Source organism: Apteryx rowi, unplaced genomic scaffold, assembly GCF_003343035.1.
Source record: "Apteryx rowi isolate R43461 unplaced genomic scaffold, aptRow1 scaffold_325, whole genome shotgun sequence".
NCBI lineage: Eukaryota > Metazoa > Chordata > Aves > Apterygiformes > Apterygidae > Apteryx > Apteryx rowi.
Genome location: NW_020449697.1, coordinates 376,950 through 402,125, shown reverse-complemented (window position 1 = coordinate 402,125; position 25,176 = coordinate 376,950). Strand labels below are relative to the sequence as shown.

At 39.3% G+C, this 25,176-nt stretch overlaps 1 protein-coding gene across 1 annotated transcript; it reads right to left on the bottom strand.

The window, feature by feature from the left end:
* Positions 1 to 71: 71 nt before the first annotated feature.
* PPM1E (protein phosphatase, Mg2+/Mn2+ dependent 1E) lies at positions 72 to 13,730 on the bottom strand. The gene is made up of 7 exons (XM_026071435.1): positions 13,678 to 13,730; positions 12,817 to 12,935; positions 7,992 to 8,191; positions 6,032 to 6,220; positions 4,583 to 4,726; positions 4,163 to 4,256; positions 72 to 3,898 (listed from the first exon to the last, which is right to left on the bottom strand). Exons 1-7 carry the CDS (start codon positions 13,728 to 13,730, stop codon positions 2,826 to 2,828), a joined length of 1,872 nt encoding a protein of 623 aa, XP_025927220.1. The 3' UTR covers positions 72 to 2,825.
* Positions 13,731 to 25,176: the final 11,446 nt, after the last annotated feature.

Genomic DNA, 25,176 nt, shown 5'->3' with positions numbered 1-25,176 from the left:
ACCTCCTACTTCTGCAAACACGTTTAACACGTAAACTGAAACTGATGCGGGTTGTGTTAACTTGAAAAAGGGATACTTCAGCTCTTTATTGGAAAGATTTGTTATACAAATTTCACCACCACTAAGATACACAATAAAAATACAAAACACAGGTCACAGACTGAATCTCAGTATCAACAATAAATACAATTAGATACTTTTATATTAGCCTAATATTTTTACATTGTCACCAGATAGACAATAAAAGTACAAGATACAGAACATTTAGATACCATTAGAGGGGTATTATTGCTTACGTTAGCAAGCAGCAAATAAGGGCACAGGATCTTGAACTGAAGAGAACTACTTCCTATCACCAGTGGCATTAAGAGAAAACACTGCATTTCACAAAGCACTGCTTTTTTGTCTAGTGTGTAGAATCAAGAGCAGCATATATCAGACCAATAACCACTACTTTTAATAGTATAGAACTTTAAAGGACTTACCTTACAAATGGTTCCTATCTACTCTATAAATATGCGTTTAGTGAAGAAATGAACACTTGCTATCTATACAGTATTTTACCTGACCACACTGGAACTACGATGGTAAATTTTTCTCCTAGCAAGATAAATGTTATGAGTACCAGAATTATCATTTACGAATCCACACCTAAAAAGCTATATCCTTCCCAAAACAGCACACATGCAGTCCAGTGCTCTTCAACTATTCCTGCAGCCTGGGAAGAAGTTTATCATCCATAACATTTTTCATTCTTATTTACTCATACAAAGAATTGCACTTCCACCACCTTTCTTTCAGAAGCATGACTATCAACTAGAAGATGGACTTTCAATGTATCATTATTACTGTGAATAATTTAAAATAAAGGCACCGCAGAGATGCCCCAGAGTTGCATATTTTACTGTTTCACGATTTCTCAAATTTCCTTAGTAAATCTGACTTGGAGCGTATGCTGCATCTAAAGAGTGTTGACAACAGCTAAGGCTTAATAAGATGACAGGTAAGAGCCAATGATCCCAAAAGATTAAAAAAAAAAGTCTCAAAAAGATCAAAGGAATCTAAAGCCACACTTCAACTCCTGGTTACTCACAAAGCCTTTTGCTATTCATCAAATTGCTTTTAAAATAGTGCATCAAAGATGAGGAGAAGCAGAAATTGGCAGAATTCAAACCTTGCCATCACTCGTTATGTTGAATAAACTCCTGACTACTTAATATTAAAATACTTTGCGAATTCTAGCTACATACTAATACTGATATTAAATTGTTACTGCTAAAATGATATGAATGGTACAATAAATGCCTGTGAAGAATTATTGTATTCATACTCTTCCAAATGCCATATTGTAACAAATAATAGTAATAGGATGTATATTTAGTGGAGCTGACTGGTCTATCCGATGGGAATAGTCTACTTAAGTTCTAATGTTCCTTTAAGAGGTTAACATCCCCCCAAGAGTAGGGAGAAGCTGGTGGGTACTGTGCGTGTGTGTGTGTGTGTGCCTGGTTTTGTTTGTTAAATAATGCTCCGCTTGTCAAAATAAAGGGCAGCTGACGTTTCTCACTTTTCTTTACAAATCCAAGTTTAACTAAAACAAAGCTCTGGACTGTCAGTGAATTTTACCATCCCCACTAAACCCAAAGCACATCCCCTGCTCATCTGCATCCGCGGCATTCCCATTCACTTTGGATTGCTCTAGCAGCCTTGCATCCATTTTTAGACATTCTGGAAAAGACCAAAATGCAGTAATAATGCTACTACAGAGGCAGCATCTTACCATCCTTGACACTACAACTTTATTTTAAATTATGCCTTTGCCACCTAGAAATCCTTACCCAAAACAAACAGCTCACCAAATTGCTCATTATTCCTAGCAAGCAGTTCTCCGGTTTGACTGGTTTAGTGACAGTAGTATTGTACTGAACATCTCCACAGACTTGGTTTCTTTAAAGACCTGAGATGAAGTTACGGTGGAAAGAGGTTGGCTTGAAGCATTAAGCACAATCATGTTAGATTAAAACTAATTAATTGAAAACAGTTTTCTAAACTGACAAACAAGAAAAATGCCACTAAAAGCACCAGAGAGATACGAAATCCCTGTACACTGCACCTCTAGCCATAGGAAATAATTTTTTTTTTTAAAACTACAAAAAACAGTTTTCTTCATATTCCACATTTTATGTTACATGAAAAAATAAGTAAATTATGAGTATGTACCTCAATCAGAGTCTGAGAACAGAGTAACAGGAGCTTAGTTTGTCCGTTCCTAAGTTACCTGGTAAAATCCTGTATGGCTTTTAGTCTTTTACCTGCAAAGTGGATGTAATTTTCTAATTCATCTTAATATTAGCCTGAAATAAACTGAAAGTAAAACATAAAAAAAATCCCACAACCTGGACTTCTATGGAAACTTCCCCCCACTCTAAAAAATTTGGCTGTTCTAAAGCAGAATCTTTCTTTAAATATTGCTCCATAGACTTAGGCAGGTTCAACTTTCTGCATTTTTAAAGACTGTTCCCTAACAGTGTCTATTCATGTGAACCAACTAGTCGGCTTTCACTAGTGGATGTGACTAATACTTATGTGTGCAGGTGGTTGGGTGGCTGTGGCATTGCTTAAGGTGGCACCACCAGCAAATTTTATTGAGATTGAAACAACTACATTTGTTAATTCCTAGATCTATTTACACATGATTCGAGCTTTGCGGGGGATTGTAATACACGCGGTTCTGAAATGCCCACCTTTTTTCACTTTCTGATGATGCCAGTTTTATTTTGGGAATGTCTGTTTTAGGTACCTAAGGGGGAACACAAGGGAGACAGTTAAATTTTACAGCATTGATGAAGGTATGAATCTGGTATACAATTACTTTGTCTTCGCATCAAAAACATGCTCTCACTGTAAGCTTTATGACTAGCCAGCCTCCACCACGGGGAGTGTCTTACCAACAACCTCGTGTTACTGCGGCCTCGGACAGGCAAGGACAGACTCGATCCTTCTATATGGGAAGGCTCATGAGCCAAGAGCAGCGTGCGAAACTTTGGTTTGAACCTGGCTCCTCGTCGCCTCTTCCCATTACAGAAACACAAGTGAGGAAATGCAGAAGCTCGTTTCCCCAAGGATTTGAACTGTTCATCTTCCAGCCCCAAAAATTTGGGGGAGAAACCCTCCACCCTGTAGATGTTTTGCCCTGCAGAACCCAAACTAAGAGGAGCGTTGTACTCCCTGGGGTCACTTTGTCCATAGACTGATGATGTGGTGCTCTCTGGTGATTTGTTCTTCACTGTTAAACCATTAATCAAATTCACACTCTTTGGTATGCCAGGACTAAACACTTGAATTGGTGGCAAATATTTGGCACTCTTAGGTTCACTTGTTTCTGTGTTTGTCAGGTCTAAATAGCCTTGATCATCAAACAGGTTAATATCGGACCCTATGCTTAGGCTAGTTCTATCAGTAAAGGAATCCACTCGTCCTTCATACCCTAGATCTGCAGGTGCTGAGCACTGGTGTTGGGGCCACGGCCGTTTGCAGTCTCCGTGGTTTTCCTTATCTTCCCCACTGTCTTCTTGCCCACCTTGGAAAGAATTCTCTGTCCAGTCCGATTCCTCACTAACATTGACTGCTGCATTCATGTCCCTGAGAAATACCACAATGACAGTAATGTTGTCACTGGAACCAGCATCCCGAGCGGATGCCACTAATTTATGTGCTACCATGCTGCTGTCCCCATTATTCTCCTTTAGATGGTCAGCCACCACCTTCACTGCCTCATCGGGATTGACTGTGTCATAGAAGCCATCACAGGCTAAAATGAGGTAGTCTTCAGAGCCATCTAGCACAGTGGAGGCAGAGTCTGCATCCCCACAGATATATGGCTTGTGCTCAGCATCCCCTGGGGAAAGACAGAACACAAAGATATACAAGACTTTGGGTTTGCAGTTGCAGCATCTGGGAGCCCTTTTATTAACACAGCACGGAGCCTCTTCCCCAAAGTAAAGAAATTATTTGTAGCAGCCCCTCAAAATGTAACGAAAAGATAGAGGTCATTGTTCACCATTCCATTTTCAGCTGTGTTTCAAATTTTGATCAGTAGAAAGTGAAAGTTTCAATTAAAAGGAAAAACGAGGAGGAGAAAGGAATTAAAGCCCATTCTTACCAATAGCTCTGGAGACCGACAGGCTCCCGTTCACCCTCCAGGCTCCAAACCAGACCACACAGCCACCAAGTGCCTCAATGCGCTTCTTCTCATCCTGAACAGCAAGGCAACACAAGAGTTGTTTGGACAGAATGTTTAGTGCTGCCGCCACACTCTGAACACTTAAATAAATATTTGGTGTTTCACAGACACAGCATCCCGGAGCCTGCAAGCCCCATCAAATGAGAACAAAACATTTGCACACAAATTCATACTTAGATCTGAACCAGCCAGAATAACTAAAGCATGCTCAGCTCTATCTCTCAGCCAAGAGACGTGGGCAAGCCAGCACTCAATGTCCAAGAACCCCGTATAAAGCTGATACTAGTCAACTTTGATGGTAAACACTACCCGGGTGTATTTAAAACAGGCCATTCTCACCTCTCTGTCCGGTTTGTGGGGTTTCATCAGTTCCACAGCTTGGCCTCTCCTCACAAGCATGACCTGGGAGTCCCCAAGCCAAGCCACATGTAACATATTTCCTCGGATGAAAGTCACCACCCCAGTGGTTCCACAGCGCAGGCTCTGGATGGGGGGGTGGGGGGAGGAAGAGGAAACACCTGAAGTTTTAAATAAGCAAATAACTGTTCCAAAGCATTTTCCTACTTAACTCAAGGTCAGAACATGTTGACATTCTAATACACAGGCTGTTCCAGGAGGCAGACAGGCAGCATTTTTCTTCCAGTTACGACTGTTCAGTAACAGCCCTTCCAAACCAGCCTCACTAAATACAAGTCATTGATTTTGTCCTGTAATTTCCCTTGAACCGGAATCACATTTTCGGATGCTGGGCTCTGCTAGTGAACTGCTGTACTACTGTTTTAATTGATTATCTGTGCCTGTTTCCTATCTGTTGATAGAAATGAATACATGTTAATGATCTTGGAGGCGGATTTATTTGTAAGCATCTTGAGTTGCCGACACATACTCAGCCCTCGCATAGGTTTAGGAGGCCTAAGAGGCAGTTATCCATTTACTCTTGCTTTCTGGAGCAAAAAAAGATTTATGTTGTAGAGAGGGGAAAAAAACAAAAACAAAACAAAACAAAACAAAAAAACCCCAGGGACTAAACCTAGTTAGCATGCGAACACAAGAGCAGCAGCAGCAGCAGCCATTCTCTCCTCCTAAATGAATCAGATGCTGTGAGAAGTGCCAGGCTGACGTTTCATGGAACATTACCAAGTCCATCAGTGGGCATCTGCACTGTGAGCTGTCGTGGACGGCTCTGTGTTGACCCCTGGCCTGTAGTCAGCACCGTACTTGGTGCACCCTTGCTAATGAACACACCAAGAAGGTTATCACCACGACAGTGCTGGGCGCTACACACCTCCATTAGTCCAGCATACCATAGTCAATTTACTGATGTCATGTATTCTATTAGTGTTTTTTCAGTCATCATCATTTTTGTCTTCAGGAGGTGTTTCTGGGAGCAAGGTGTGCCTTGCACCACTTTTCTGGTTCCCTGATCTTCATGTGATTGAGGAGCTTTTGAGCTCTTCAAACTGAGACCTTGCCTTATTTGGTGCCCTGCTGCCCCACTGCACTGAGGTTCAAGGGTAAAACTAGGACTCCCACTCCTCAGATCTACTCATGGCTGCAGAAAATATGCCTTCAGCGTCTGAGGAAGCTAGCTATGTGGTTGAACCAGACTGAACATCGGAGTGAACTCTAATTGTTCATGTCAGATCAAAGACATGTTCTGGAAGCTTGATCTGTGTCTCTCAATAGTATGAAATTCACCCGATTTCTGTTTTTTTCGTGAATAGAATTTATAAATTAATACTTTCAGGGTCAAGCCCACTTCCCTTCTTTCCCAGATAGCTCGTTCACCTCTCTGGCTGCCTTCTGGACGAAACGCTCATCTGTCACCCGGAAAGCTCGGCAGAGCGCCTCTGCTGGGTCATGCTGAAACATCTCCTGATGGACCAGGTTCACATGGAGATGGATGGAGGCATAGATGGCAGCATCCACTCCCCCATGACCATCAAATACTGCAAAATAAGCTTGCTCTTCTTGGTCCTGTCAAAGGAAACACATTGAGAAAACAACAAAGGAAAAAGCAATCTGAGCAGTTAATTGGACTGTCTTTAAAACTTTTGAACTTGAGATTTCTGGTGTCCTCTGTGGATGTTCACCAGGCAGCATTAAATTGCACTTAGAAGCAGAATCTCCACTGGGAAAACAAACTGCTCAGGCCACCTTCACTTGCATCAATGGGAGATGTGCACTCAAATTCCCACTTTACTGCAGGTGAACTCTATCTGCAAACTACAAAAGATGCCTGCAAGAATCATCCGTGTAGCTCTCTCAATGCTCCCTATGTCCTATTTGTTACAATTCCATTACTCAGCTCAAATAGAAAGTGCCATTCCCATCAAATTGCGCAGGAGTTTTGTGACTGCAAAAATCATGTAAAAAGAGAAGGACATCCAATACAGTTTGCCTGAAGTCTACATCAAGATTGGAATCCCCTAGTGATAAAATACCGGTACAGTTAAAATGTGAAGCCAGCTACCCTTTGCTTTCATTCTTTTTTTAAATCTAAGCTGTATCACCTTAGATATCTATTTTTAAAATACCTCTATGTACTCTCTCAGCAGATAATTAAATGTGATTACATTCACAAATCAAGTACAGCAAAATCACTCATCTTCAATTCAATTTTCTCAGCTTTCCCTTATCTGTTCAAACAGAGAAACAATGCTCCAGTACCAAGAGACATAACTTCTGTGCCTATTCATACATACAACACACCAACCCACTGTCAGTGCCAATTCAACCTTGACAGCCATCTCAATGACTAGAATATTTATACATTGTAATTTTTAAGTGAAGGACTCCAACACAAATTGGAATGAAGAGAGATGACAATTGACAGGCAAAGGAAACATCTGCCTCTGTTTGCATTCGTGTAATTTAAAGGCAAGAATTTGGATAGGGCGCAGAAAACGGTTATTAAACTGACGGGATGTAATAAAGAATCAATTATGCAGCAATCTGATCCCAGTGGTAACATTCCTGCCCTTTTCTTCTATTTGTCATTCCTCAGTATCCACAGTTCTGAAGGAAGAGCAAGCATGAGTGTTTGAGCAATGGCAACGTAAAGAAATTAACAGAGTTAAGTGTGGCCCTCGTTCCACCAAACTACTAGTGCTGCTAGATACTCACGTGAACTGGACCCTCTTTATTTATTTATTTATTTTAATTCCTTTCCTTACTCTTGCTTTTGGCTTCTTCCTCCCAAGAAAAAGGGCAGAAAAGCAGTACAGACCCACCCCTGCAGACAGCTGGCATCAATGATGAACCGGAAGCTGAACCACTTCCTCATTTCCATTGGCAACTCCCTTCTATACCTGGGCATCTTCAACCACACAGAGGATCCTACCTTGGTTTATCACATGATAATATAATGCATCAGTTGCCTCTCACAAAAGTAGCACTGTACTTTCTGTAGGATAGCAGAACAGTTCTTCAGCCACTGCATTAAGTGGCTACATCAGGACAGGGCAGATACAAACTTTGTTTAGTTAGATGACTTATCATCAGACATCTGTGAAAATTGTTCTTTCATCCTCTATAACCTACGCAGAAACTGCATGTCTTATTACACCTATAGTTAGAGAATATCAACTGAACTAACTTAAGACCAGGTTTGTCTCCTGACAGTCAATCCTTCTTAGGTCCATCACAGGTATGGCTGTCATTTTCACAGGAAAAGAAAGTCTAGTTTCCTCAAGAACAGAAACTGTATTCAGCATATGTATTTATCTTCCATATAATCTCTTTTTACCTCAAGGTTGAAGAGCATGTTGAAGTCTGGAATACAGACATGCTTGTCTTCCATCTTCCTGCGCATGTTTTTGATGGCATGGATGGATGTCTCATAGTAGCGGTGGGGCTTCCACTGGAGTGGAAAGTCTTTCACCCAGTTGCTGCAGATCTCATGGAGTTTGCTGAAAACTAAGCGGGCTAGCTTCACTGTCTCAATCTCTGGGGAGGACAAAAACCACAAATAAAAGGCTAAGAGTGTTATCAAGTGAGAATTTTTCTCTTGCATACGTTATAAAGATGAAACAAAAACATTTTAGCCAAGCAATTGAGATGGGTTTTCAGCAGGGAAATTCCAGATTCTGAAGCATGAGAAAAGGAAGCCAAACTCACCATAAACAGCATTCATCAGCGAGCAGCTCATTGTCTTTTTAACTTAAGTATTCCCCTGTGCCTTCAGGGAACTCATTTGCAGCATCAGGAAAAATGAAAAGCAAATATGTTACCCTCAGTGTTTGATCCCCAGGATAGCTCCACACAAGGTGGTGCAGCCAGACCACAAAGGCTCCGACAGGGACTTCATCATGGAATATTGTGTCACATACAAGATGCCCAGGGAAACTACAATCTATTACAATGATGTATTGTTTTTAGACCAATCTATCCGTTCACTGCACTGCAAACACCTCACTGCAAAACTGAAGCAAAACAGTGGCAAATAAGCTACCAAAAGTAATAGCATTAACTTGAAGGTGTTTCAGCAGTGCACGCATTCAGTAGCCCTTCCAACCTCACCTATTATGCAGTTCTGTGATTCTGGGACACTTTCAGGTACCTTCTAAGTTTCATACCATTATTTCCAGATTCCTGAAGTGACCAAGTGTCAAAGAAATCTGCACGAGCAAATGAGAAAACCAGAGAGGTCTTAAATTTAAGGATATTCTGAACTATCACTTCTGAAAAACAGTAATTTTAAACTGTGAAAACTCAGGCACTTGACAATCGTTCTGAAGTTTAGGGAAGAGAAAGATGAAGTAAGCGTCAGCAAACTGAACGCATCCAAATCTCTTTTTTCATCATCATCAAAGGCTGAGATTTCCAATAACGGCAATCCCTGAATGTCAGTCATTCCTGGAGGAGGAATGGCCCAAATCTAGGGAGCAGAGTGGAGGGTGAGGACTCCTTTCAGTTCACAGAATTTCTGTGAAGAATCTATAATCAGCATTTACTAGTTTCAGTAATAGGTCTACACAAGATGTAGATGTAGGCTATAATGATCAGGAAACCAGGACCCCTAGGAATAGGCACATTCCCAGCTCTGCTGATTATAAGTGGTTCAAGCCTGGTCTGCAAGATCAGCTAGTAAACATGGAAATAAGATATATGCATAATCAAAAGGAGGAGTCCTAGCTTCTTAATCACACAGCTTTAAGAACAAGTGCTGAAAATCAGACGATTGGGTCATGTAACCAACACCACAGTGATGTGAACCAATTCTCCTGCAATGCCTATACTGCTCTTACTAGTGCCCCCAGAAATCTCTTTGCTGGATAATATATTTAAGGAAGGAAAACATACAGCCTGAAATGTGCAAATTATATTTTCCAGAAGGGAACCCCACAGACTTCCTCCTCCGTTTTTCCTAATAGGCGTATTTAAAAGGAAAGGGCGTACATTTCCCTGTCACATGGCTATTACAATTCAGAGCATCACTCTGAAGGAAGAATGAAGTGAACCCATTTGCTGTGCTGAGATACTAAATAACCTTCCCCTGCAGGGAATATGCGTAGTGTCAGCATCATCAATAATTGTTGCTCAAGATTAAAACAGGAGAAAGGCCCACAACAGTCAAACCACCCCCTCACAGCTGTAAATTACTCATCATTCGTTAATGCTGCAGCACTGAGCCAGAACTGACTCAGCTGTCATTGTGGTTGTGTCATGGAGAATTTCATTTCCCTCCTGCTGTTCTTCAGTGCTGCTCTAAAATCCCCAGCCCTGGAAGTAATGCTTAATCGTACCACAGTTAGTGGGAAATCCAACTTAGGCATTATTGTTGCCAAAGATGGTTGACTTCTTCTAGAGCAAAATTGGTGTAGAGAGGATACCAGTAACCAGATTCTGTTTTTTGGTACTTGGTAAAATTTAAGACCTCTCTTGAAAATTTGGGCAGTGTGACAATAAAGATCAGAATTCAGGTTTGTAGACATTGTTTCTCCTTAATCTGAGAACTCCAGTTTTTGACTAGTCAACAACTTCTTTGCGTCTTGGTTATAGAAATCCCATTTCTGCTCTGACCTGAACCTAAACTGTATTCTGGTTATTCCACAACACCTAGTGTCTGGAAGGACTGTGTAATGGGACTTTCGGATCTGCTTTGTGAAGTCTGCTGGATATTTTAGATACCTCCAGCAAGTAATGCAGTCCAGCCTCCTTCAGAAGTTCCTCAGCAATGCTGAACCCCCATGTGAAGATCTTCCTCCACCAAAAAGAAAACTAAACACCCTTAACTCCTAACCTGACCTTTCAAAAAGGAAATCAAAAGTCTTTCAATTATCTTTGAAGCTCTCTTACTCCTCTCCAGTTCAACTGGGAGAAAAGAATTAGTCATGGTCTATGCCTCTCAGATTCTTCATTTCCAAAGATGCACGGTCAGGTCTGAATATGGCAGGTCTATATTCTTGCATTCCTACATTTGTGGGCTCAAAGCAGTTTTCTTTCTTTAGAAAGAAAGATTAGCATTCTTTTTTTCACGAAGCTTCTACTTTCCTTTCCGTCAGCACACCAGTGGCTTCTTTTACCAGTCATAAATATGCAAGATGATTTGTCATGTTGCACTACTCAGCGTGAAATGTGCCACAAAGGAAATCTGGGTTCTCTTTTTTTTTTCCTCCCCTAGCAAATTCAAACTCAAGGCAAATCAGGTAAATGTCTCCTTGTATTATACTGAGTAAAAACCTTGCCGGACTCCTAAGACAGACTGACATAAAATTGGATATCAAAACCAGCAGGCTAAATTCAACTTGGTTTCACATTCTACAGCAGTCCAAAAATCATTAAAATAAGTAGTGTTTTCTGAACACAACATTTCAAGGTGTAGAAATCCCAGTTCCATCACCTGCTACAGTATTCTTCACTTTCTTTCAAAGCATGAAAGTCTCCCCATATGATATCAGTTAGAGGGAACTGTCAGCCTCGTTCATTAGCCAAACCTTGCATTTCTTGAGCTAAAGCTCTGTTTGGAAAATGATGATTTCTGGTATATTATGTGAAGTTGCAGCATTCATATGAAAACATTGCTTTACTATGGTTCAGAAAATGTTCTCTATCTTTCTCTCCCCCTTTATTTTCATATTTTAATGCCTTACATTGCATCTGTAAAGGTATATATCATCTTCAAGCACTTTCTGTATGACAAGTCACCTCAACATACTGCGTCTGGAGTCCCATATTTTTAGTGCCTGTTCTAGCCTGTATGCATATCAATCTATGTTTGCTTCTTCATATTACAGATTTAAATATATTTAAATGGAAATTTCTGAAGGTTTTCTTTTCTTTTTTTTTTTTTGAACTCTTTAAATATTCTGTGTGGAGGCTTAGTCAACATTTCCTTGGAGACTGTCAAATATTTATGTAAGTCTCAAAGATCTCAATTTGAAATTAATGAAGGCTGCTCCGCCAGAACAATGACAAATCTATTCTGTTTACCTGCTCAGCAGGAGGAGGCAGCAATGTGTACCAAAAGGGAGCCCATAGCATGTTCTACTTCCTCTCAGGTTTGCAAAGGCCTCTTAGAAATACACCAGAATCTCCCTCCTCAAAGAGCCAGATTTATATCTCTTACTTATTCCCAGAATCATTTACCTCTTTTTATCAAAAAAGGCATGTACACAGTGCTTTGGTGATTATGTATTTTCCAAATGGAATGACAGAATTCCTGTAAATACATGCAAGGAATATTGTTCTTCATCATAATGAGCATCCCAGAAAGTTTTTCAAGGCTGTTTAGTCAGCAGAATCCTGAAATGACTTAGGATGCATGGCTTTGCGCTGGATGATGGAAAAAATCTTGTTAGCCAAGAGAAATAAATGGAGAAAAGGAAATTTTCCTTTTATGCACAAAACATCTTTATAAGGGATAATGTTATCTTCACTGAAACTATTAAAAAAATTAAAAGTTCTGATAAAAACTCTTCTGACTGAAATAATTCAGAATTAAATTCTCTCCTCCCACCTATATTTGGCTTTGCTGTAAGGATGAAGGAGGACAACTGCTGTTTGCCAGCAAGCAGCAGGACCTCATAGTCTCAAGTCCTTATAAAGAAAATCAGGGTCACCAGATACAGCCCTGGGCCTTGTGGAGATGCACTTAAAGGTAAGGAGCAACTTCCACCTGGTCTTAAGGAGCAAAAACTCAATAAAAAGACTCGAGTACAACCAAAGAAAAGCAATTAAATAAAAAAACCACTGAAAAAGAATTCCATGGTAAGAGCTGAAACTAAACAAATTAGGATTCAAAAATGAGAAAGCTTTGACTTTGAAAGAAATCAGCCACTAGATCTATCTAGAGTAGTGGTGAATTCTCCAATGACCTTTTTAGATTACAACAGGACATTCATTTACAAAAGGAGCAACTCAAACCTCATAACTGGCTGGTAGTAGGAACTAATTTGAGGAAAATCTATTACTATTCAAGTGGTCAGACTAGATGGATCTCTGTAGTCACTACTGACCTTAAAATCTATGAATTATCTGCAAAATATACATATCATACTGTCCAGTATAGAGTGTAAATGAAAGATCCACACAACATAAAATTATATGTTACTATGCACAGAGGTACTTACGTATGATCCCATCTGTACTGTCCACATGCTTTGGTAAGTAATGTACTGAAAGATCACTCTGAAGGACTTCATCTGAAGTTGCTCTAGCTAAAGCAGCAGCCAAAAATGAAGGACAATTACTGGAAAAACAAGAAAACAAAAAGAAACCCACAAGAAGATATTTTCATCTGATTTAGCAAGGTAACTTGCAATCAGGGTAATACATAACAACACTTTTCTGTAAATAAACTCAAATATGAATGTTATCCAAGACTTGTAAAATCTCTGATTCTTATTTGTTCGATAATGCTGCAATTCTGCAAGCAGGACCTTCTTGGACTCACCACGTGGATTTTAGCAGCCTTGCTTCACTTCTGTTTCCTGTCTCTTAGTTTTTAATGCTCCATTTCATATCCTTTATTTGCTTTTCAAACCAAGACTCGAACCCACCTGCAGAGTTTATCATGCAATACTTGCTTAGCACATTTTCTCCATGTACATTATTCACTTTTATCTCAAGCCCATTCTGTCCAGTTTCTTAAGCTTCTCTTTAGAAACCTGATTCAAATTCTTAAGGCTAAAGAAGTCCTCTCTTTTCAAAGTTTCCAAACCTTACTAAGGGGCACTGAGGAAAGTTAATGCAAACCCATAGAAGGTACAAAGTTGTTGTGCATCAGGTTAAAAGTGAATTAAGCTTCCTTGTGAATGATCTCTGTCAAGAGTAAAGTGGCTTTAACTCACTGTAGGTTAATTAAGCTTGATATCTCACAAGGTTAATTAATCTATAGCAAGTCAAGACCACTTTACATGTACATGCTATCATTCAAGAGGAGTTTAATAGCCTTTAATTTATGCACAGCTTCGTATTTCCTATTGGTCTACCTTAACTTTTCCAGGTGTCTCTTGCTGACATAGCCTGAAACTTCCAGTTTCATGGTTAACACCGAAGGTAACAACGTTCTGCCTAAGACATATCTACCTTTGCAGAACTGCACAGATATGCAAGCCAACTTTAGTCTCAGAAAGAGTCCATCAGCAACAGAATTCCAAGTCAGTTAATTCACCTAGCCAAGAAACAGGCAACGAGCAAATGTATCTCCTTAACCTATTTCCTCTGCTTAGGCCCAGTGTGTTGGCTCTTACGCTTTTACCACAGTTGAGATGAGACCAGCCAGACCCAGAATGGACAAACATCTACGCACAAAACACACGCTTGTCAGACTTCATTCTGGAGCCCGAGAAGCACGTGGCGATAGTCATTTGTATTCACATTTGGTACGCTGCCCGGGAAAGATAACTGCAGTCCTAAATTGGCTCATGTACTGTCACTTCAGCAGCAAATCTGAATTCCAGAAAAAAACGTCAATTAGATTTATAGTACTTGGTGTTTTTTTGAAAGGCCATTTTGCCATAATATTTTCCAGATACTTGATACCAATGTTGTTACAAACAGTAGGGTTACATAACAGATTCAGAAAATGTACACAAAAGAGGTCTTCCAACCCTCATTATTTACTATTCAATATATCTGTGAATTATTTAAACACAGGAATAGGAATAAATATCTTTTTCCAAGGGATACATTATCCTGAGACAAGTTCTGACCCTCGAAGTTGTGCAGAAAGCCACCCATTCTGCTATTGCACCATCAGTAGGAATATTTCCGGGAACTAGCAGCTGAGCACTCTACGCACGCAGCGCCTCCGGACCTCAGCAACACACGCACGAATGGGGCATGGCTGCGCGAGGAAATCAGCTGTCTTTGGCCCGGCTCTTCCCAGCACAACAGGAGAACTCTGATCCTATTTACATACTGCAATACTTGGTGGCAAGACTAAGGAGTAAGAAGAAAATTCACTGGGACCTCCTTTACTTCTAGCGCACGTAGAAGTTGATTTTCTATCTAGTCTTGTGTGCCTTTATTTAGCTCACAAAGAACAGGTTTTTCATTTCTATTATTAGCTCCAATACTCCAGAGCAGTGATGCTGGTTACTGTTCATGCTACATATGATTTCCATGCTACAACAAAAGCAAGAGGTTGCTACGCCTGGGATAGAATAATTATGTCAACAGAGGTAGCGACACTGTAAGAATAGCATTCGGAAAAAATGCATAGATTATTTGTTATTGTACAGCCTAAACAAAGTAAAGCAGAAGAATTCATGCTGAAAGCATTTCTAAACACAAGCCTCTCCCAGACTGAGCTTGCTTCAGACAGGAATGTAAGAGGCTGTGGTAGCACCTGCAAGAATCTGAGCTTGTTTCCCAGTCCCAGGCTTACTCTCACCAGTCAATGCAGAAACCTTTTAGGAAGGGCAAATTTGTTCCCTCGGACTTCCTTGTGTCACTTATAAACAACCCCTCAAGAGTTTCCACTGATGGGCAAAGAGGGCACCTTGTTAAGAATTAAGTCAAAGACAGTAGCTACAGTGGAGACACAGGACCTAAAAAGCACAGGAAAAATTTCCCCTGAACCCTGGGGACCTCTGTTCCCGGGGGGTAGGAAAGCCTCATCTGTGAAAACAAGGCACACCCAGTCATGAACATTCATATTTAAAGTTAAAATAATAAAATCTAAAATTTCAGTGACAGATCAGAAAATTGGAAGGTGCGTTTACAGTGCACGTAGCTGTCAGAGCATTTCCCCAGCCAGCTGGCCAATGCTATTTCCATGTCCCTACAGCCTGCTTAGGTGATGCTAGCAGATTCGCTCAGGAGCTCTTTATCTAACCAAAGCATGTATTTCCATTACAATACTAAACCTACACAAAAAGCCACTAAAGATGTTATTAGATAAATTAGAGGTTTTTAAGTACATCCTTCCTGATTCTTTGGCAGGGTGGGTGTGCTTAGAACACCCACAGTTGCATTGCAGCAATCCTGGAATAACTCGGCTAAGGTAATAAATCAAGCTCAGAAGTGGGCAGTTTCCATCAATTACAGTTGAGAAAAAAAACAGTCTGAAGTGGGCTTAACTCAGCCCACATATTATTATGTTACCAGCTTAACACACAACTCTTCTCCTTGCTGATAGCATTAGAACAATGAAGGCTTTCCAAACATTTTCTCTGAGCTATTCCTCTGTGTTCTAAATCCAATACAGGATCTCCTACTAAAAAAAGAGAAGGCAAATTTAAAATTCTTATTGCATAAAAGTTCACCATTGGGGTTTGAGTGAGATATCAATTTTGATGGAAAAGACAGAGAAAATAAATCAGATGAAGGCTTTCCTTTTATGTCTGGGCATTTTTTGTCCTAATAACAACAGCTGCCTGCCAAAGAATTAATTACCCTTGACATTTGTTCCTCACAAAGCTTCTTATGCAGCCTTTATAGGACTATGCAATGTAAGCAGTGAAGTGACCAGTTGGAGACAGATGACTTCCTCTTCCTGATTAGCACAACACAAAATTAAATTCTCCTACTTCTCTCCTGAAAGGACTTTAGTTCAATTACTTCTCCCTTTCAGTAACAAGGGATAGCAGACTGCACAGGAGTTTATAACTTCTTTTAAAATGGATTAGATTTTGAAGACAAACTGCTGTCAGAACACTTGCTTCGTTATTGTTATATTGAGGGAAATGAAGCTTTGTTTTTATCACAAAAATGAACATCCAGGTGGGAACCTGCAGAATCCCATGAAATAACAAAGACCCATGCTCGAATGATAAAACACTCGCAGGAGTAGTTCTCAACTGTCCTCACATCTTCTTTTCCATAAAAGAAGGAAATGACAGACAGGATTTGTAGGGACTCTGGAGGTGTATTCTGTTCTGCAGCTGGCATAAGTAAGGATTACCTGTTCGCTGGCTGAAAATAAATTCTTCTGCCACATTCTAGATGTTCAAATGTTATTAGCCATTAAGTCATGACAAATAGAAATTGGGAGGGTATGATCTTGTTTAGCAGAGAGCTGAGAGCTAGAATGTCTATGTCTATTCATAGCCATGCCGCTAATTCAGCGGTTGACCCTGGACGAGCCACTTCACCACTCAGTCCTTCAATTCCTCATCTACAAACAAGGGATGATAATGTCATTTCCCGGGGGAGAGGGAGGAGGGCTGGAGGAGGCTTAATTCTATGTTCGCAAAATACTTTGAAATGTCTAGATAAGTGCACAACTGAAGGGCAAAATATCATGATAGTGGCAGAGGTTTTCAATCTATATACATGCTTCATGGAGCATTCATACTTTTTTCTTGCTCCATCTTGTCTGTTCTCACACAATGCCAGAAATTCTAAGTGGAATACAAGGCAGACGAGAGCTCTAGACAGGCAGATCTCATCTGATGCACGCAGCTAATGGACGTCATAACAACTGCATGAAGTAAACATTTTTAGAAAAGTTAAAGCATCTCAAAAGGAAAAAAACACGAGAGAGATCAAGTTCTTAAAACTCAGTAATGCTTGTGTTCTTAGAGCATTAGACATACCACTGCTGATTAAAAGTCTAGAAAAATGAGGATACAGGCCCATTACTGCCACTTGCCAAAATATACAATTAAGTGTTATTGATGCTGAGCATACTTACACTATCCCAGTCCAGTGTAATTGATGTGGCATCACTAACTCAAACAAAGCAAGAAAAATGGACCAAAACGTACTTGTGGCTTTCAAAGACAAAAATGGCTAGTAAATCACAAAACATGTAATGCTCCTATTACCTCAAGAGTCCCCTAACTATAGAAAACCATTGTTTTAGGTAGAATGAAACAGGATTTAAATAGAAATGCTATTCACTCTTCTGAAACACAAAACAAATCCACAAGCAAACAGTATAAAGCATTGTATGTAGTCAAATACAGGAATCCAAGACCAAGAACATGACCTGAAAAGCAGCAAGTACAGTGCATTCCCATAAGGGCTATAATTTACTGTGTTAGTAAAAGACTTTACAGGAATGACAAGCTAACTGCATCCTTCCCAGAACACATTACACTAGTGATGCAGTTTGATGAACACTCCTGTGTTAATGTGGCCTGTTGCATGTTCTTTTTAGAAAACAAATTTTGCAAGAATTCAGTGTAAAAAAATGCTCATTTGTCCCCAGCCTGTATTCACAAAAAATACCAGTCTCATGAGACTTTTTCCAGATGGAGCTTCTAGCACAGCCTAGAAGCTCTTTGAACAAGTCTTTAAAGTCTATATCTTTGAAAGATCCCATGTGGTGAACTGCAGCAATAAGGAGCAGAGAAATTATTTGGGCAGATCCTTTTGTGTTTACTCATCCCTCTCTTCAGCTACCTTGAGTTTTCAGCGGCCATCCAGGAAGACAGGATACCAGCTAAGGATTTTCTGTTTCTCTACCTTCTGCAAGTTGGACAGGATTCAGAGGAGGACACGAAAAGGACTATTTTGTCAAGCAGTCCTTACACCCTGAAACGATTACTGCTGTATCTTCTAATTATGCCAAGAAAATGTTATTTCCAGCTCCCGTCACTGCAGGTTGCCCTCTCCTTACGCACGAAGCGCAGCTCTCTCCTGTGAGCACACCGATATGATCCGACCTATGCTGTTGTGTCACTTCTCACAGCTGGTGAAAATTTTGATGTTATTTAAAGGCTGGCCATGGTGGACAAATGGAGTATGGCTTTCCTGACCTGCCGTGAAACCCTGCACTAGATTTTAGTTGCTGCAGTGAGTTTAAAATAAATAAATAAATAAATAAATAAGCCAAGAAAAACAGTGCACCTTTTAAAAAGATTGCATAACCAAAGCTCCTTGAGAAGTCATTTGAGCTGGCAGTGTTGAGGCAGTAAAGATGCTTGATAAATCTGTTTCAGGGAGCTGAAAATGTGCTACACAAGGAAGCTGCTATCTATAGGCTTTACAGAGACAGCTGCCTGGTCAGATCCAAAATGAATCTGTCCTTGGGGTGACAGTCGTAAGGAACACTCAGACAGTACGCAACCATTACAAAAAATACACCATTTCTCATGTGCTCACAATGCCCATATTATATATAGATAATGCAGTGTTATCTTTTTTACAAAAGATTTAGCCTTTCACACTGTATTCACTGCGATACTCTAGAGATCACATTAAAGTATGATCAAGTTTATATAGACATTATCCTGCAGGTAAGTATATCTTAACTAGACTTTAAAAAAAATAAAAAAATAAAAAAAATACAGAGATGCACTGCTCATCAGATAATGTCTTCAACAACCAGATTAAGATGCTTCAATATACACATCAGATTTTCAGTATTTATCACTATATTTTGTATCATCTGTATCTTATATGACAAAGTATCTACAGAGGCTATGAGCTCAGAAATGTCCAAAGGCTTCACAGTTAAATACAGTGAATGAGAATAAAATTGATTTCTTAGGGACAATAATTTCCCTTTGCAATTCCTTCCAAGGTTTGGAGATTTTTGCTGATGGTAGATAATACAAATTCTCAACTTTTTTGCAATCACTCAAAGTTTCTCTTATAAAATAGAATACAACCTTATATTAAGCTCATCTTCAACAGATAGCTATGACTCAGATAGCTAAAAATGCTTTATATTCTCAATTTCAAAATAACAAAAGAATACAAAAAGAGCAACAATAAAAAATGCCCTTTAACTAATTAACTAACATTAACTAATATTTATTAGCTATTACAAAGATAGTCATAAAGACTTTCCTTTTGACTTGTTCACAAATTACCTACACTAGTTGGGTATTAAAAAGTTTCTAATTCTTTATTCAAAATTTTTTTTAGAGACAGTAAAAGTCAACAAAATGCTCTATCTATTAAAGAATATATGAAATAGGTATGAATGGAAAAATCTAGGAAATTATGTTTGGTGATCAGATGGGAAACGTTTGTGAAAACGCAGAACAGAGTCTGTTGGCACTGATCCCACTAAGAGCTCAGGTGCTACACTCATCTGCCATTTTTGGGGGTAGGATATGATAAGCAAGGAAGTAGAGAAAGCGCTGTGCTGCATGGCACATCAAATTGTCTAATTAAAAAAAAAAGTAGGGCAGAGAGCCAGATTAAAATACTGACATAATGCTGAAAAAAATGAAGGAAAAAATTGCTTGTGAAAGCACGTCTGCAAGAGCACGGCTTATAAATTCTTTTATCTGACCACTTGGGAGACCCAGCTGCAAAGGGATATCCCAGCTCGTTTCTCCAGTCAGCTGAAGTGGAAGGCAGGGCGAATTCCCAGCCTCCGGGGGCCGGCCGCAGCTGGCACCAGATTTATCAATGGACGCCAAACCTAAGAGCAGGCTGCTCCGCAGCTACGCTCACACACGTTTCGGAAGCCGCCTAGGACGGAATTTCCAGCACGCCGCTGCAAACGTCTTCCTCACTGAAAGTCAGGCCGAAGAGGAGACGCGATGCCACCGGCGGCAGGAAGGGCGAGCCCCGACCCCTGCGGATGCCCACGCGCTGCCCCTCGACCCTCCTCTCCAACCCGCCGGTTCCCCCCAGTCCCCCCGGCCACAGCACCATCCGCTCCACTAGCTACGTGCCGACCGGCCCTCCGGCGCTGCCGGACAAATCCGTCAGGGTAAGCACTCCCTTCCCCGCCTTCACCTTGGAGGGGCCGTTCTCGCCCAGCCTGCCACCAATTTCCAGCAAACGCACAGGTATTTAATCATCTTTCAGGCTTCAACCCATCTTTCAAGTTTGACTGAAGCCGGCCAGCAAGGTCACCTTTGCTGAGGAGAGGGACCTGACAAGCGGACAGAACGGGCGGTCAGGAAAGCCTTGCTCCCTTACAAACCAGACTTTTGAAATTAACTTTTCAGAATGCTGTTATTAAAGTTTTAGCCTATGATACAGATCACTAAAGGAAGCCCTTGACTTTTAACATACCATCTTCAACACATGAATTAAATTGAGATCTCTAATCTCTGATGAGGCAGTGCCATGAAGGCTATTGTGTAAAAAAAAAATTCTAAAAATAATTAAAATATTAAAAAATGTGTATTAAAAATAAATGGTTACTGACCACAAACCTCTCATCTAAAGATTTATGATTTAATGTCCGATGATTATAGATGAGTCCCACTGAAGGGATGAACTGTGAAAAACCCAAAGTACATAAAACAGCTCATACCAAACTATTTAATTGAATAGATTATCTGTATATTATCTTTGCAACCTGTTTCTATGATTCCTCTGACTCATTCTCACAATATGGAAGTTGTGAGGTTAGTTATATTTCAGTCTCTGTAGAGCTGATCCTACCTGCATTGAAGCTGCCTTTTAAAATGACAAGAGAGGTCTACCATACCATAAACTAAAAAAGAAGATGAATTTTCAAGGATCTGAAAGCAAAAATAATGCAAGAAGTGGAATTCCTAGAGGTGACTGTATAATATTCTTCATTACATCAAAGAGTTCAAGATACAAAGTTAGCTGTTGAAAATCATATTCCAGGACTGGAGACCTTTAGAGACACATTTTATCCTTCTGTTATTAAAAGAAAGGTAAACTAAGAATTTGAAGGAATGCAACGAGAGATTTTTTATTACAGAGAAAGAGACCGACCAGAATCCATGAATTTCAGTTGCAATACAGACTGTATCAATATATCAGTCTCCTCCTCTCCTCTCTAAGTCAGAAGCTTTTCAGTCTGAGCAGCAAGATTCTGAGGGATTAGATAGTCTTTTATTAAGTTTTAGTTACTGTTATATGATGCATTTTACAAAATTATAAAAATATTATTATAAAGTTATAAAAGTGTGGAAAGTCACATATTCGACTGGCATTTATTATAATGCTTACACCATTAGGGCTCAACATGTAAGGGTGACCATATAGTCAAATAATCTATATTTATCCTATCATTAGTCAAAATCAAAATAATTTTTTGGAATCACCCATAAATATGACTTTCAGGATTTTAGATGAAGTTAGACTGAAATAAAAGATCCTTCTGGTTTTTGTTGTTGTTGTTTTACACAAATTATTTTGCTTAGTTACATGGCGCATTCTCTGCTCAAACAGAAATACTTAACAATTGAGTGACATACATATATTGTATCCAAAAATCTTCGGGCTACCATTCCAAAAGCCCATCACTGCCTACTTAGCACCCCAGTACCTGGAACACTAATGAAGTCTACATCTATGCAAGATGCATGCTTATCCAGAGAAATACATTTCTTAACTGGAAATCCAATGTCAACAACAATCTTCTCATAGCGAGTCTCTCTGCTAGACTGGGGCCTATTTAAAAGCTCTACAGGATGTTCAAAAGTTTCATTGATTTTTCTCTCTCTGGCTCTCAGTCAATTTGAAAGTTAGCATAATTCAATATCTTTCCACTAGCTCCATTAGCAAAGAAAGGAATCCATGCTTCAATCTATGCTGCCTTATTGGAAAAAGTAATTTAATTTTACATCTGAAAGTGTGCCAGCATCAGCACAAAACCATATAAAATACATAAAATTTAATTTATAAATTCTGTACTTTGTCAGGCTGGAATGAGATGCCTTCTAAAATCAGTGAGAGTGTCAGCATTTGCTCTGAAGTTGTTTACATATATTCTTTTTATTCCAGGATTTTACATCCAAGTTGGTGTTTTGGATGATTTCCCTCTTAATACAGTACTAATGAAACACTATCTAGAAAAGTTCATGTTGCAGGAGAATTTGTTACAACAGGCAAGCATTGCCCCTAAAAGTTTAGACATATCATTTATTTACCACTGACTCATCTCCTATTTTTTCTGTCAATTAAAAATAAACTTTCACTGTTACATCCCTTAACATGATGGACTGTACAAATTAAATGTGTCCAGAAACAAAAATTCAATAAGAATCATTCAGTGCAGAGCATCTATTTTATTTCACATCAAATTAACATGAGTAAGTCCTCTGATTACTAGTCATAAAGAAAAATGTATCGTACTGTGTTAGAGTTTACTACCTGATTTCAAACAAATGAAACAAAACACTACATAGAGGCACATACTGCTTTCTTCATCAATATCTCTACTGATGATCATCATCAAGGCAAACAATTGTAGAATGATTTCTTAAAAAAAAAAAAGAATGAAGACAATGAATCTGCAGTGCCCATTCAAACGAAACAGCTTTCAGTAACACTGCACTTGAATGAAATCTGCAGAGCTATTCCCCAATTAACTGTGCTTGTATTATAATATTTGTTTTTACATAAACTATAAAAAATAAAGGCTACAGGCTAGGATTTTCAAATGACAGTCGATCACTTAACTTCTTTCAACCCTTTGGAGGAGTTTCAAATATAAAGCAAAACACATCCCAGAAGATTTACGACCACTGAGTCAGCAGAGAACGTTCTCTCCCTTCTCACTCTCACGAAATGCAGTTCATTGTACAAATGGCTTGGGTGTTTATGCCAGATGTAAGATTAGATAATTAGTCATCTGAGTCCTGGATGTCAACTCTTTTGTGATATAAAATTTATTCCAAATGCACCATTTATAATCAGTTGACTTGCAAAAGCAGTCTACTGTTATACAGTAATACATCTGACATGTACAGCCAAATATCTGCCACTCAGTCGTAGCATATTTTATTTCTGATTTAGCAATACTCTGCCTGATCTGAGCCCTTCCGGAGACTTATTTTTTTGTCTGTAAAATGGGGATAATGATATTGACCTTTGGAAAGCAATTTCAAAACTAATGATGAGCAATGCCAAGAAGGGCTGGATATTATTAATTAACCCAAAACCAGGACTGGGGCAAGAGACCTGCAGTTCAGTCACTTGCTCTGATCACCAGAAAATACTGTTGCTCTTTTGCCCTTTTTCTTGAGCATGACATGCAAAACAATCAAATTTAAAAGCAAATACAAAAAGCCTACACAGCATATTTAAAAATAGTTTTACAGATAAACATATAACAAAAGAATGTATTCAAACATTATACACTAGGGCAAACTAAAGATATAATTGGAACCTCAATTTTAAAATTACTGGCATTGATGCACACAGAACAAGACACTGGAGGGGGGAAAAGGACTCTAAGGTCAGTGCGTGTCCTCTGTTGTAGGAATAAACCTCTACTTACTTCAGAAGATGACATCCTAATTCCCACTGTCACTTGTCCTTTGCAGAAATGCAAAGAATATTGGCAGTAGAGTTTTGGGTTTTTTCTTCAAAGAATAATCAAAATGTTTTAGGCACTCTGTTTCACGTTTAAATCCCAAATGCATTCTATTCTACTGAGCTTCATAGTTATTTCAGTCATTCTTAATAAATAACAGTTGCCAGTAGTAGTTAAGCCAACAGAACTGAATTATTTATAGGATTGAGGAACAGAAAGACAAATAAAATGCATTAGGGCTTTTAGTTGTTCTTGCCTGAAAGACACAGTAGCAGCTTTTAGACATTTCTCCACAGGCTGGTGCTGTAAAATATTCTGCTTCCAATCTTGGTCCAAAAAATTTCTGAACCTATCACTACCCACCTTCAGTAATCACATTCATGAAGAGCAATTAAGAGATATCCTCCCAAATATAGCACATTATTTTAAAAAGTTGGCATGGAATTGGATTTCCACAGGTTATACTGGAACTACTTGTTAGAATTATTAACCAGTATTTAGTTATTTAGCATGGCTCTATACCTTCTAGTTAATGACCTAGAAATGAGTCATAGTGTTAAACTCCTTAAATCTCCTCTTCTCCTTTGCCTATATTTCCTCCTTCCTTATGGAGGGAAAAAAAAAGTACAGCTATCATCTCCATTTTGCAATGACAAATACAGTTTCATATTCAGAGTGGAATGTAGAAATCCCAAGTCCTGTCTCTCCTCTATGCCTATTTTTTTTAAGAGACCGCATCACAAAACATTGAAAACATGAAAAACAACAGGGAGAGAAGTTATCTTGACAGTATTTGACAAAGTATGTCAAACTGTAGTTGAGGTTATGCTCTTTGTGGCTTAAAAGCAAGATACATCCGCAAATATCTGTCTTGGCTGACTGATAGGATAACATGCTTCTGCCTACCTATCTACGGGTACAAATTTAGGGAACATCTTGCTTTCCCACTATGTACCAACATCATAGGGAACTGCACCAATGCGAAATACATAATCGATCACAGAGAACAGTGCCCACAAATGACGAGGAGAGATTACGCTCAAATGCTGCAGAGAGAAGAACTGGGGGAGTAGTTATAGCAACACAAGCTTAAACCAAACAGCTTTCCTTTTATATTTCACCTTTCACTTTATATATGGATCTATTTACAGTAAGAAATGCTGAAAATTGTACCATCTCTGGGAAATAAAAAGAAGAAAAAATTGAAAACCTGGAGAGGTTAAGAAAAAAAAAAAGATGGGGAAAAAATCACTTTTAGCTTATGTCAGGGTATAACGGTATCGAGGCATCTGAAATCAACTCCATCGTTTGCTAGATTGTAGGAAGGAGCCAT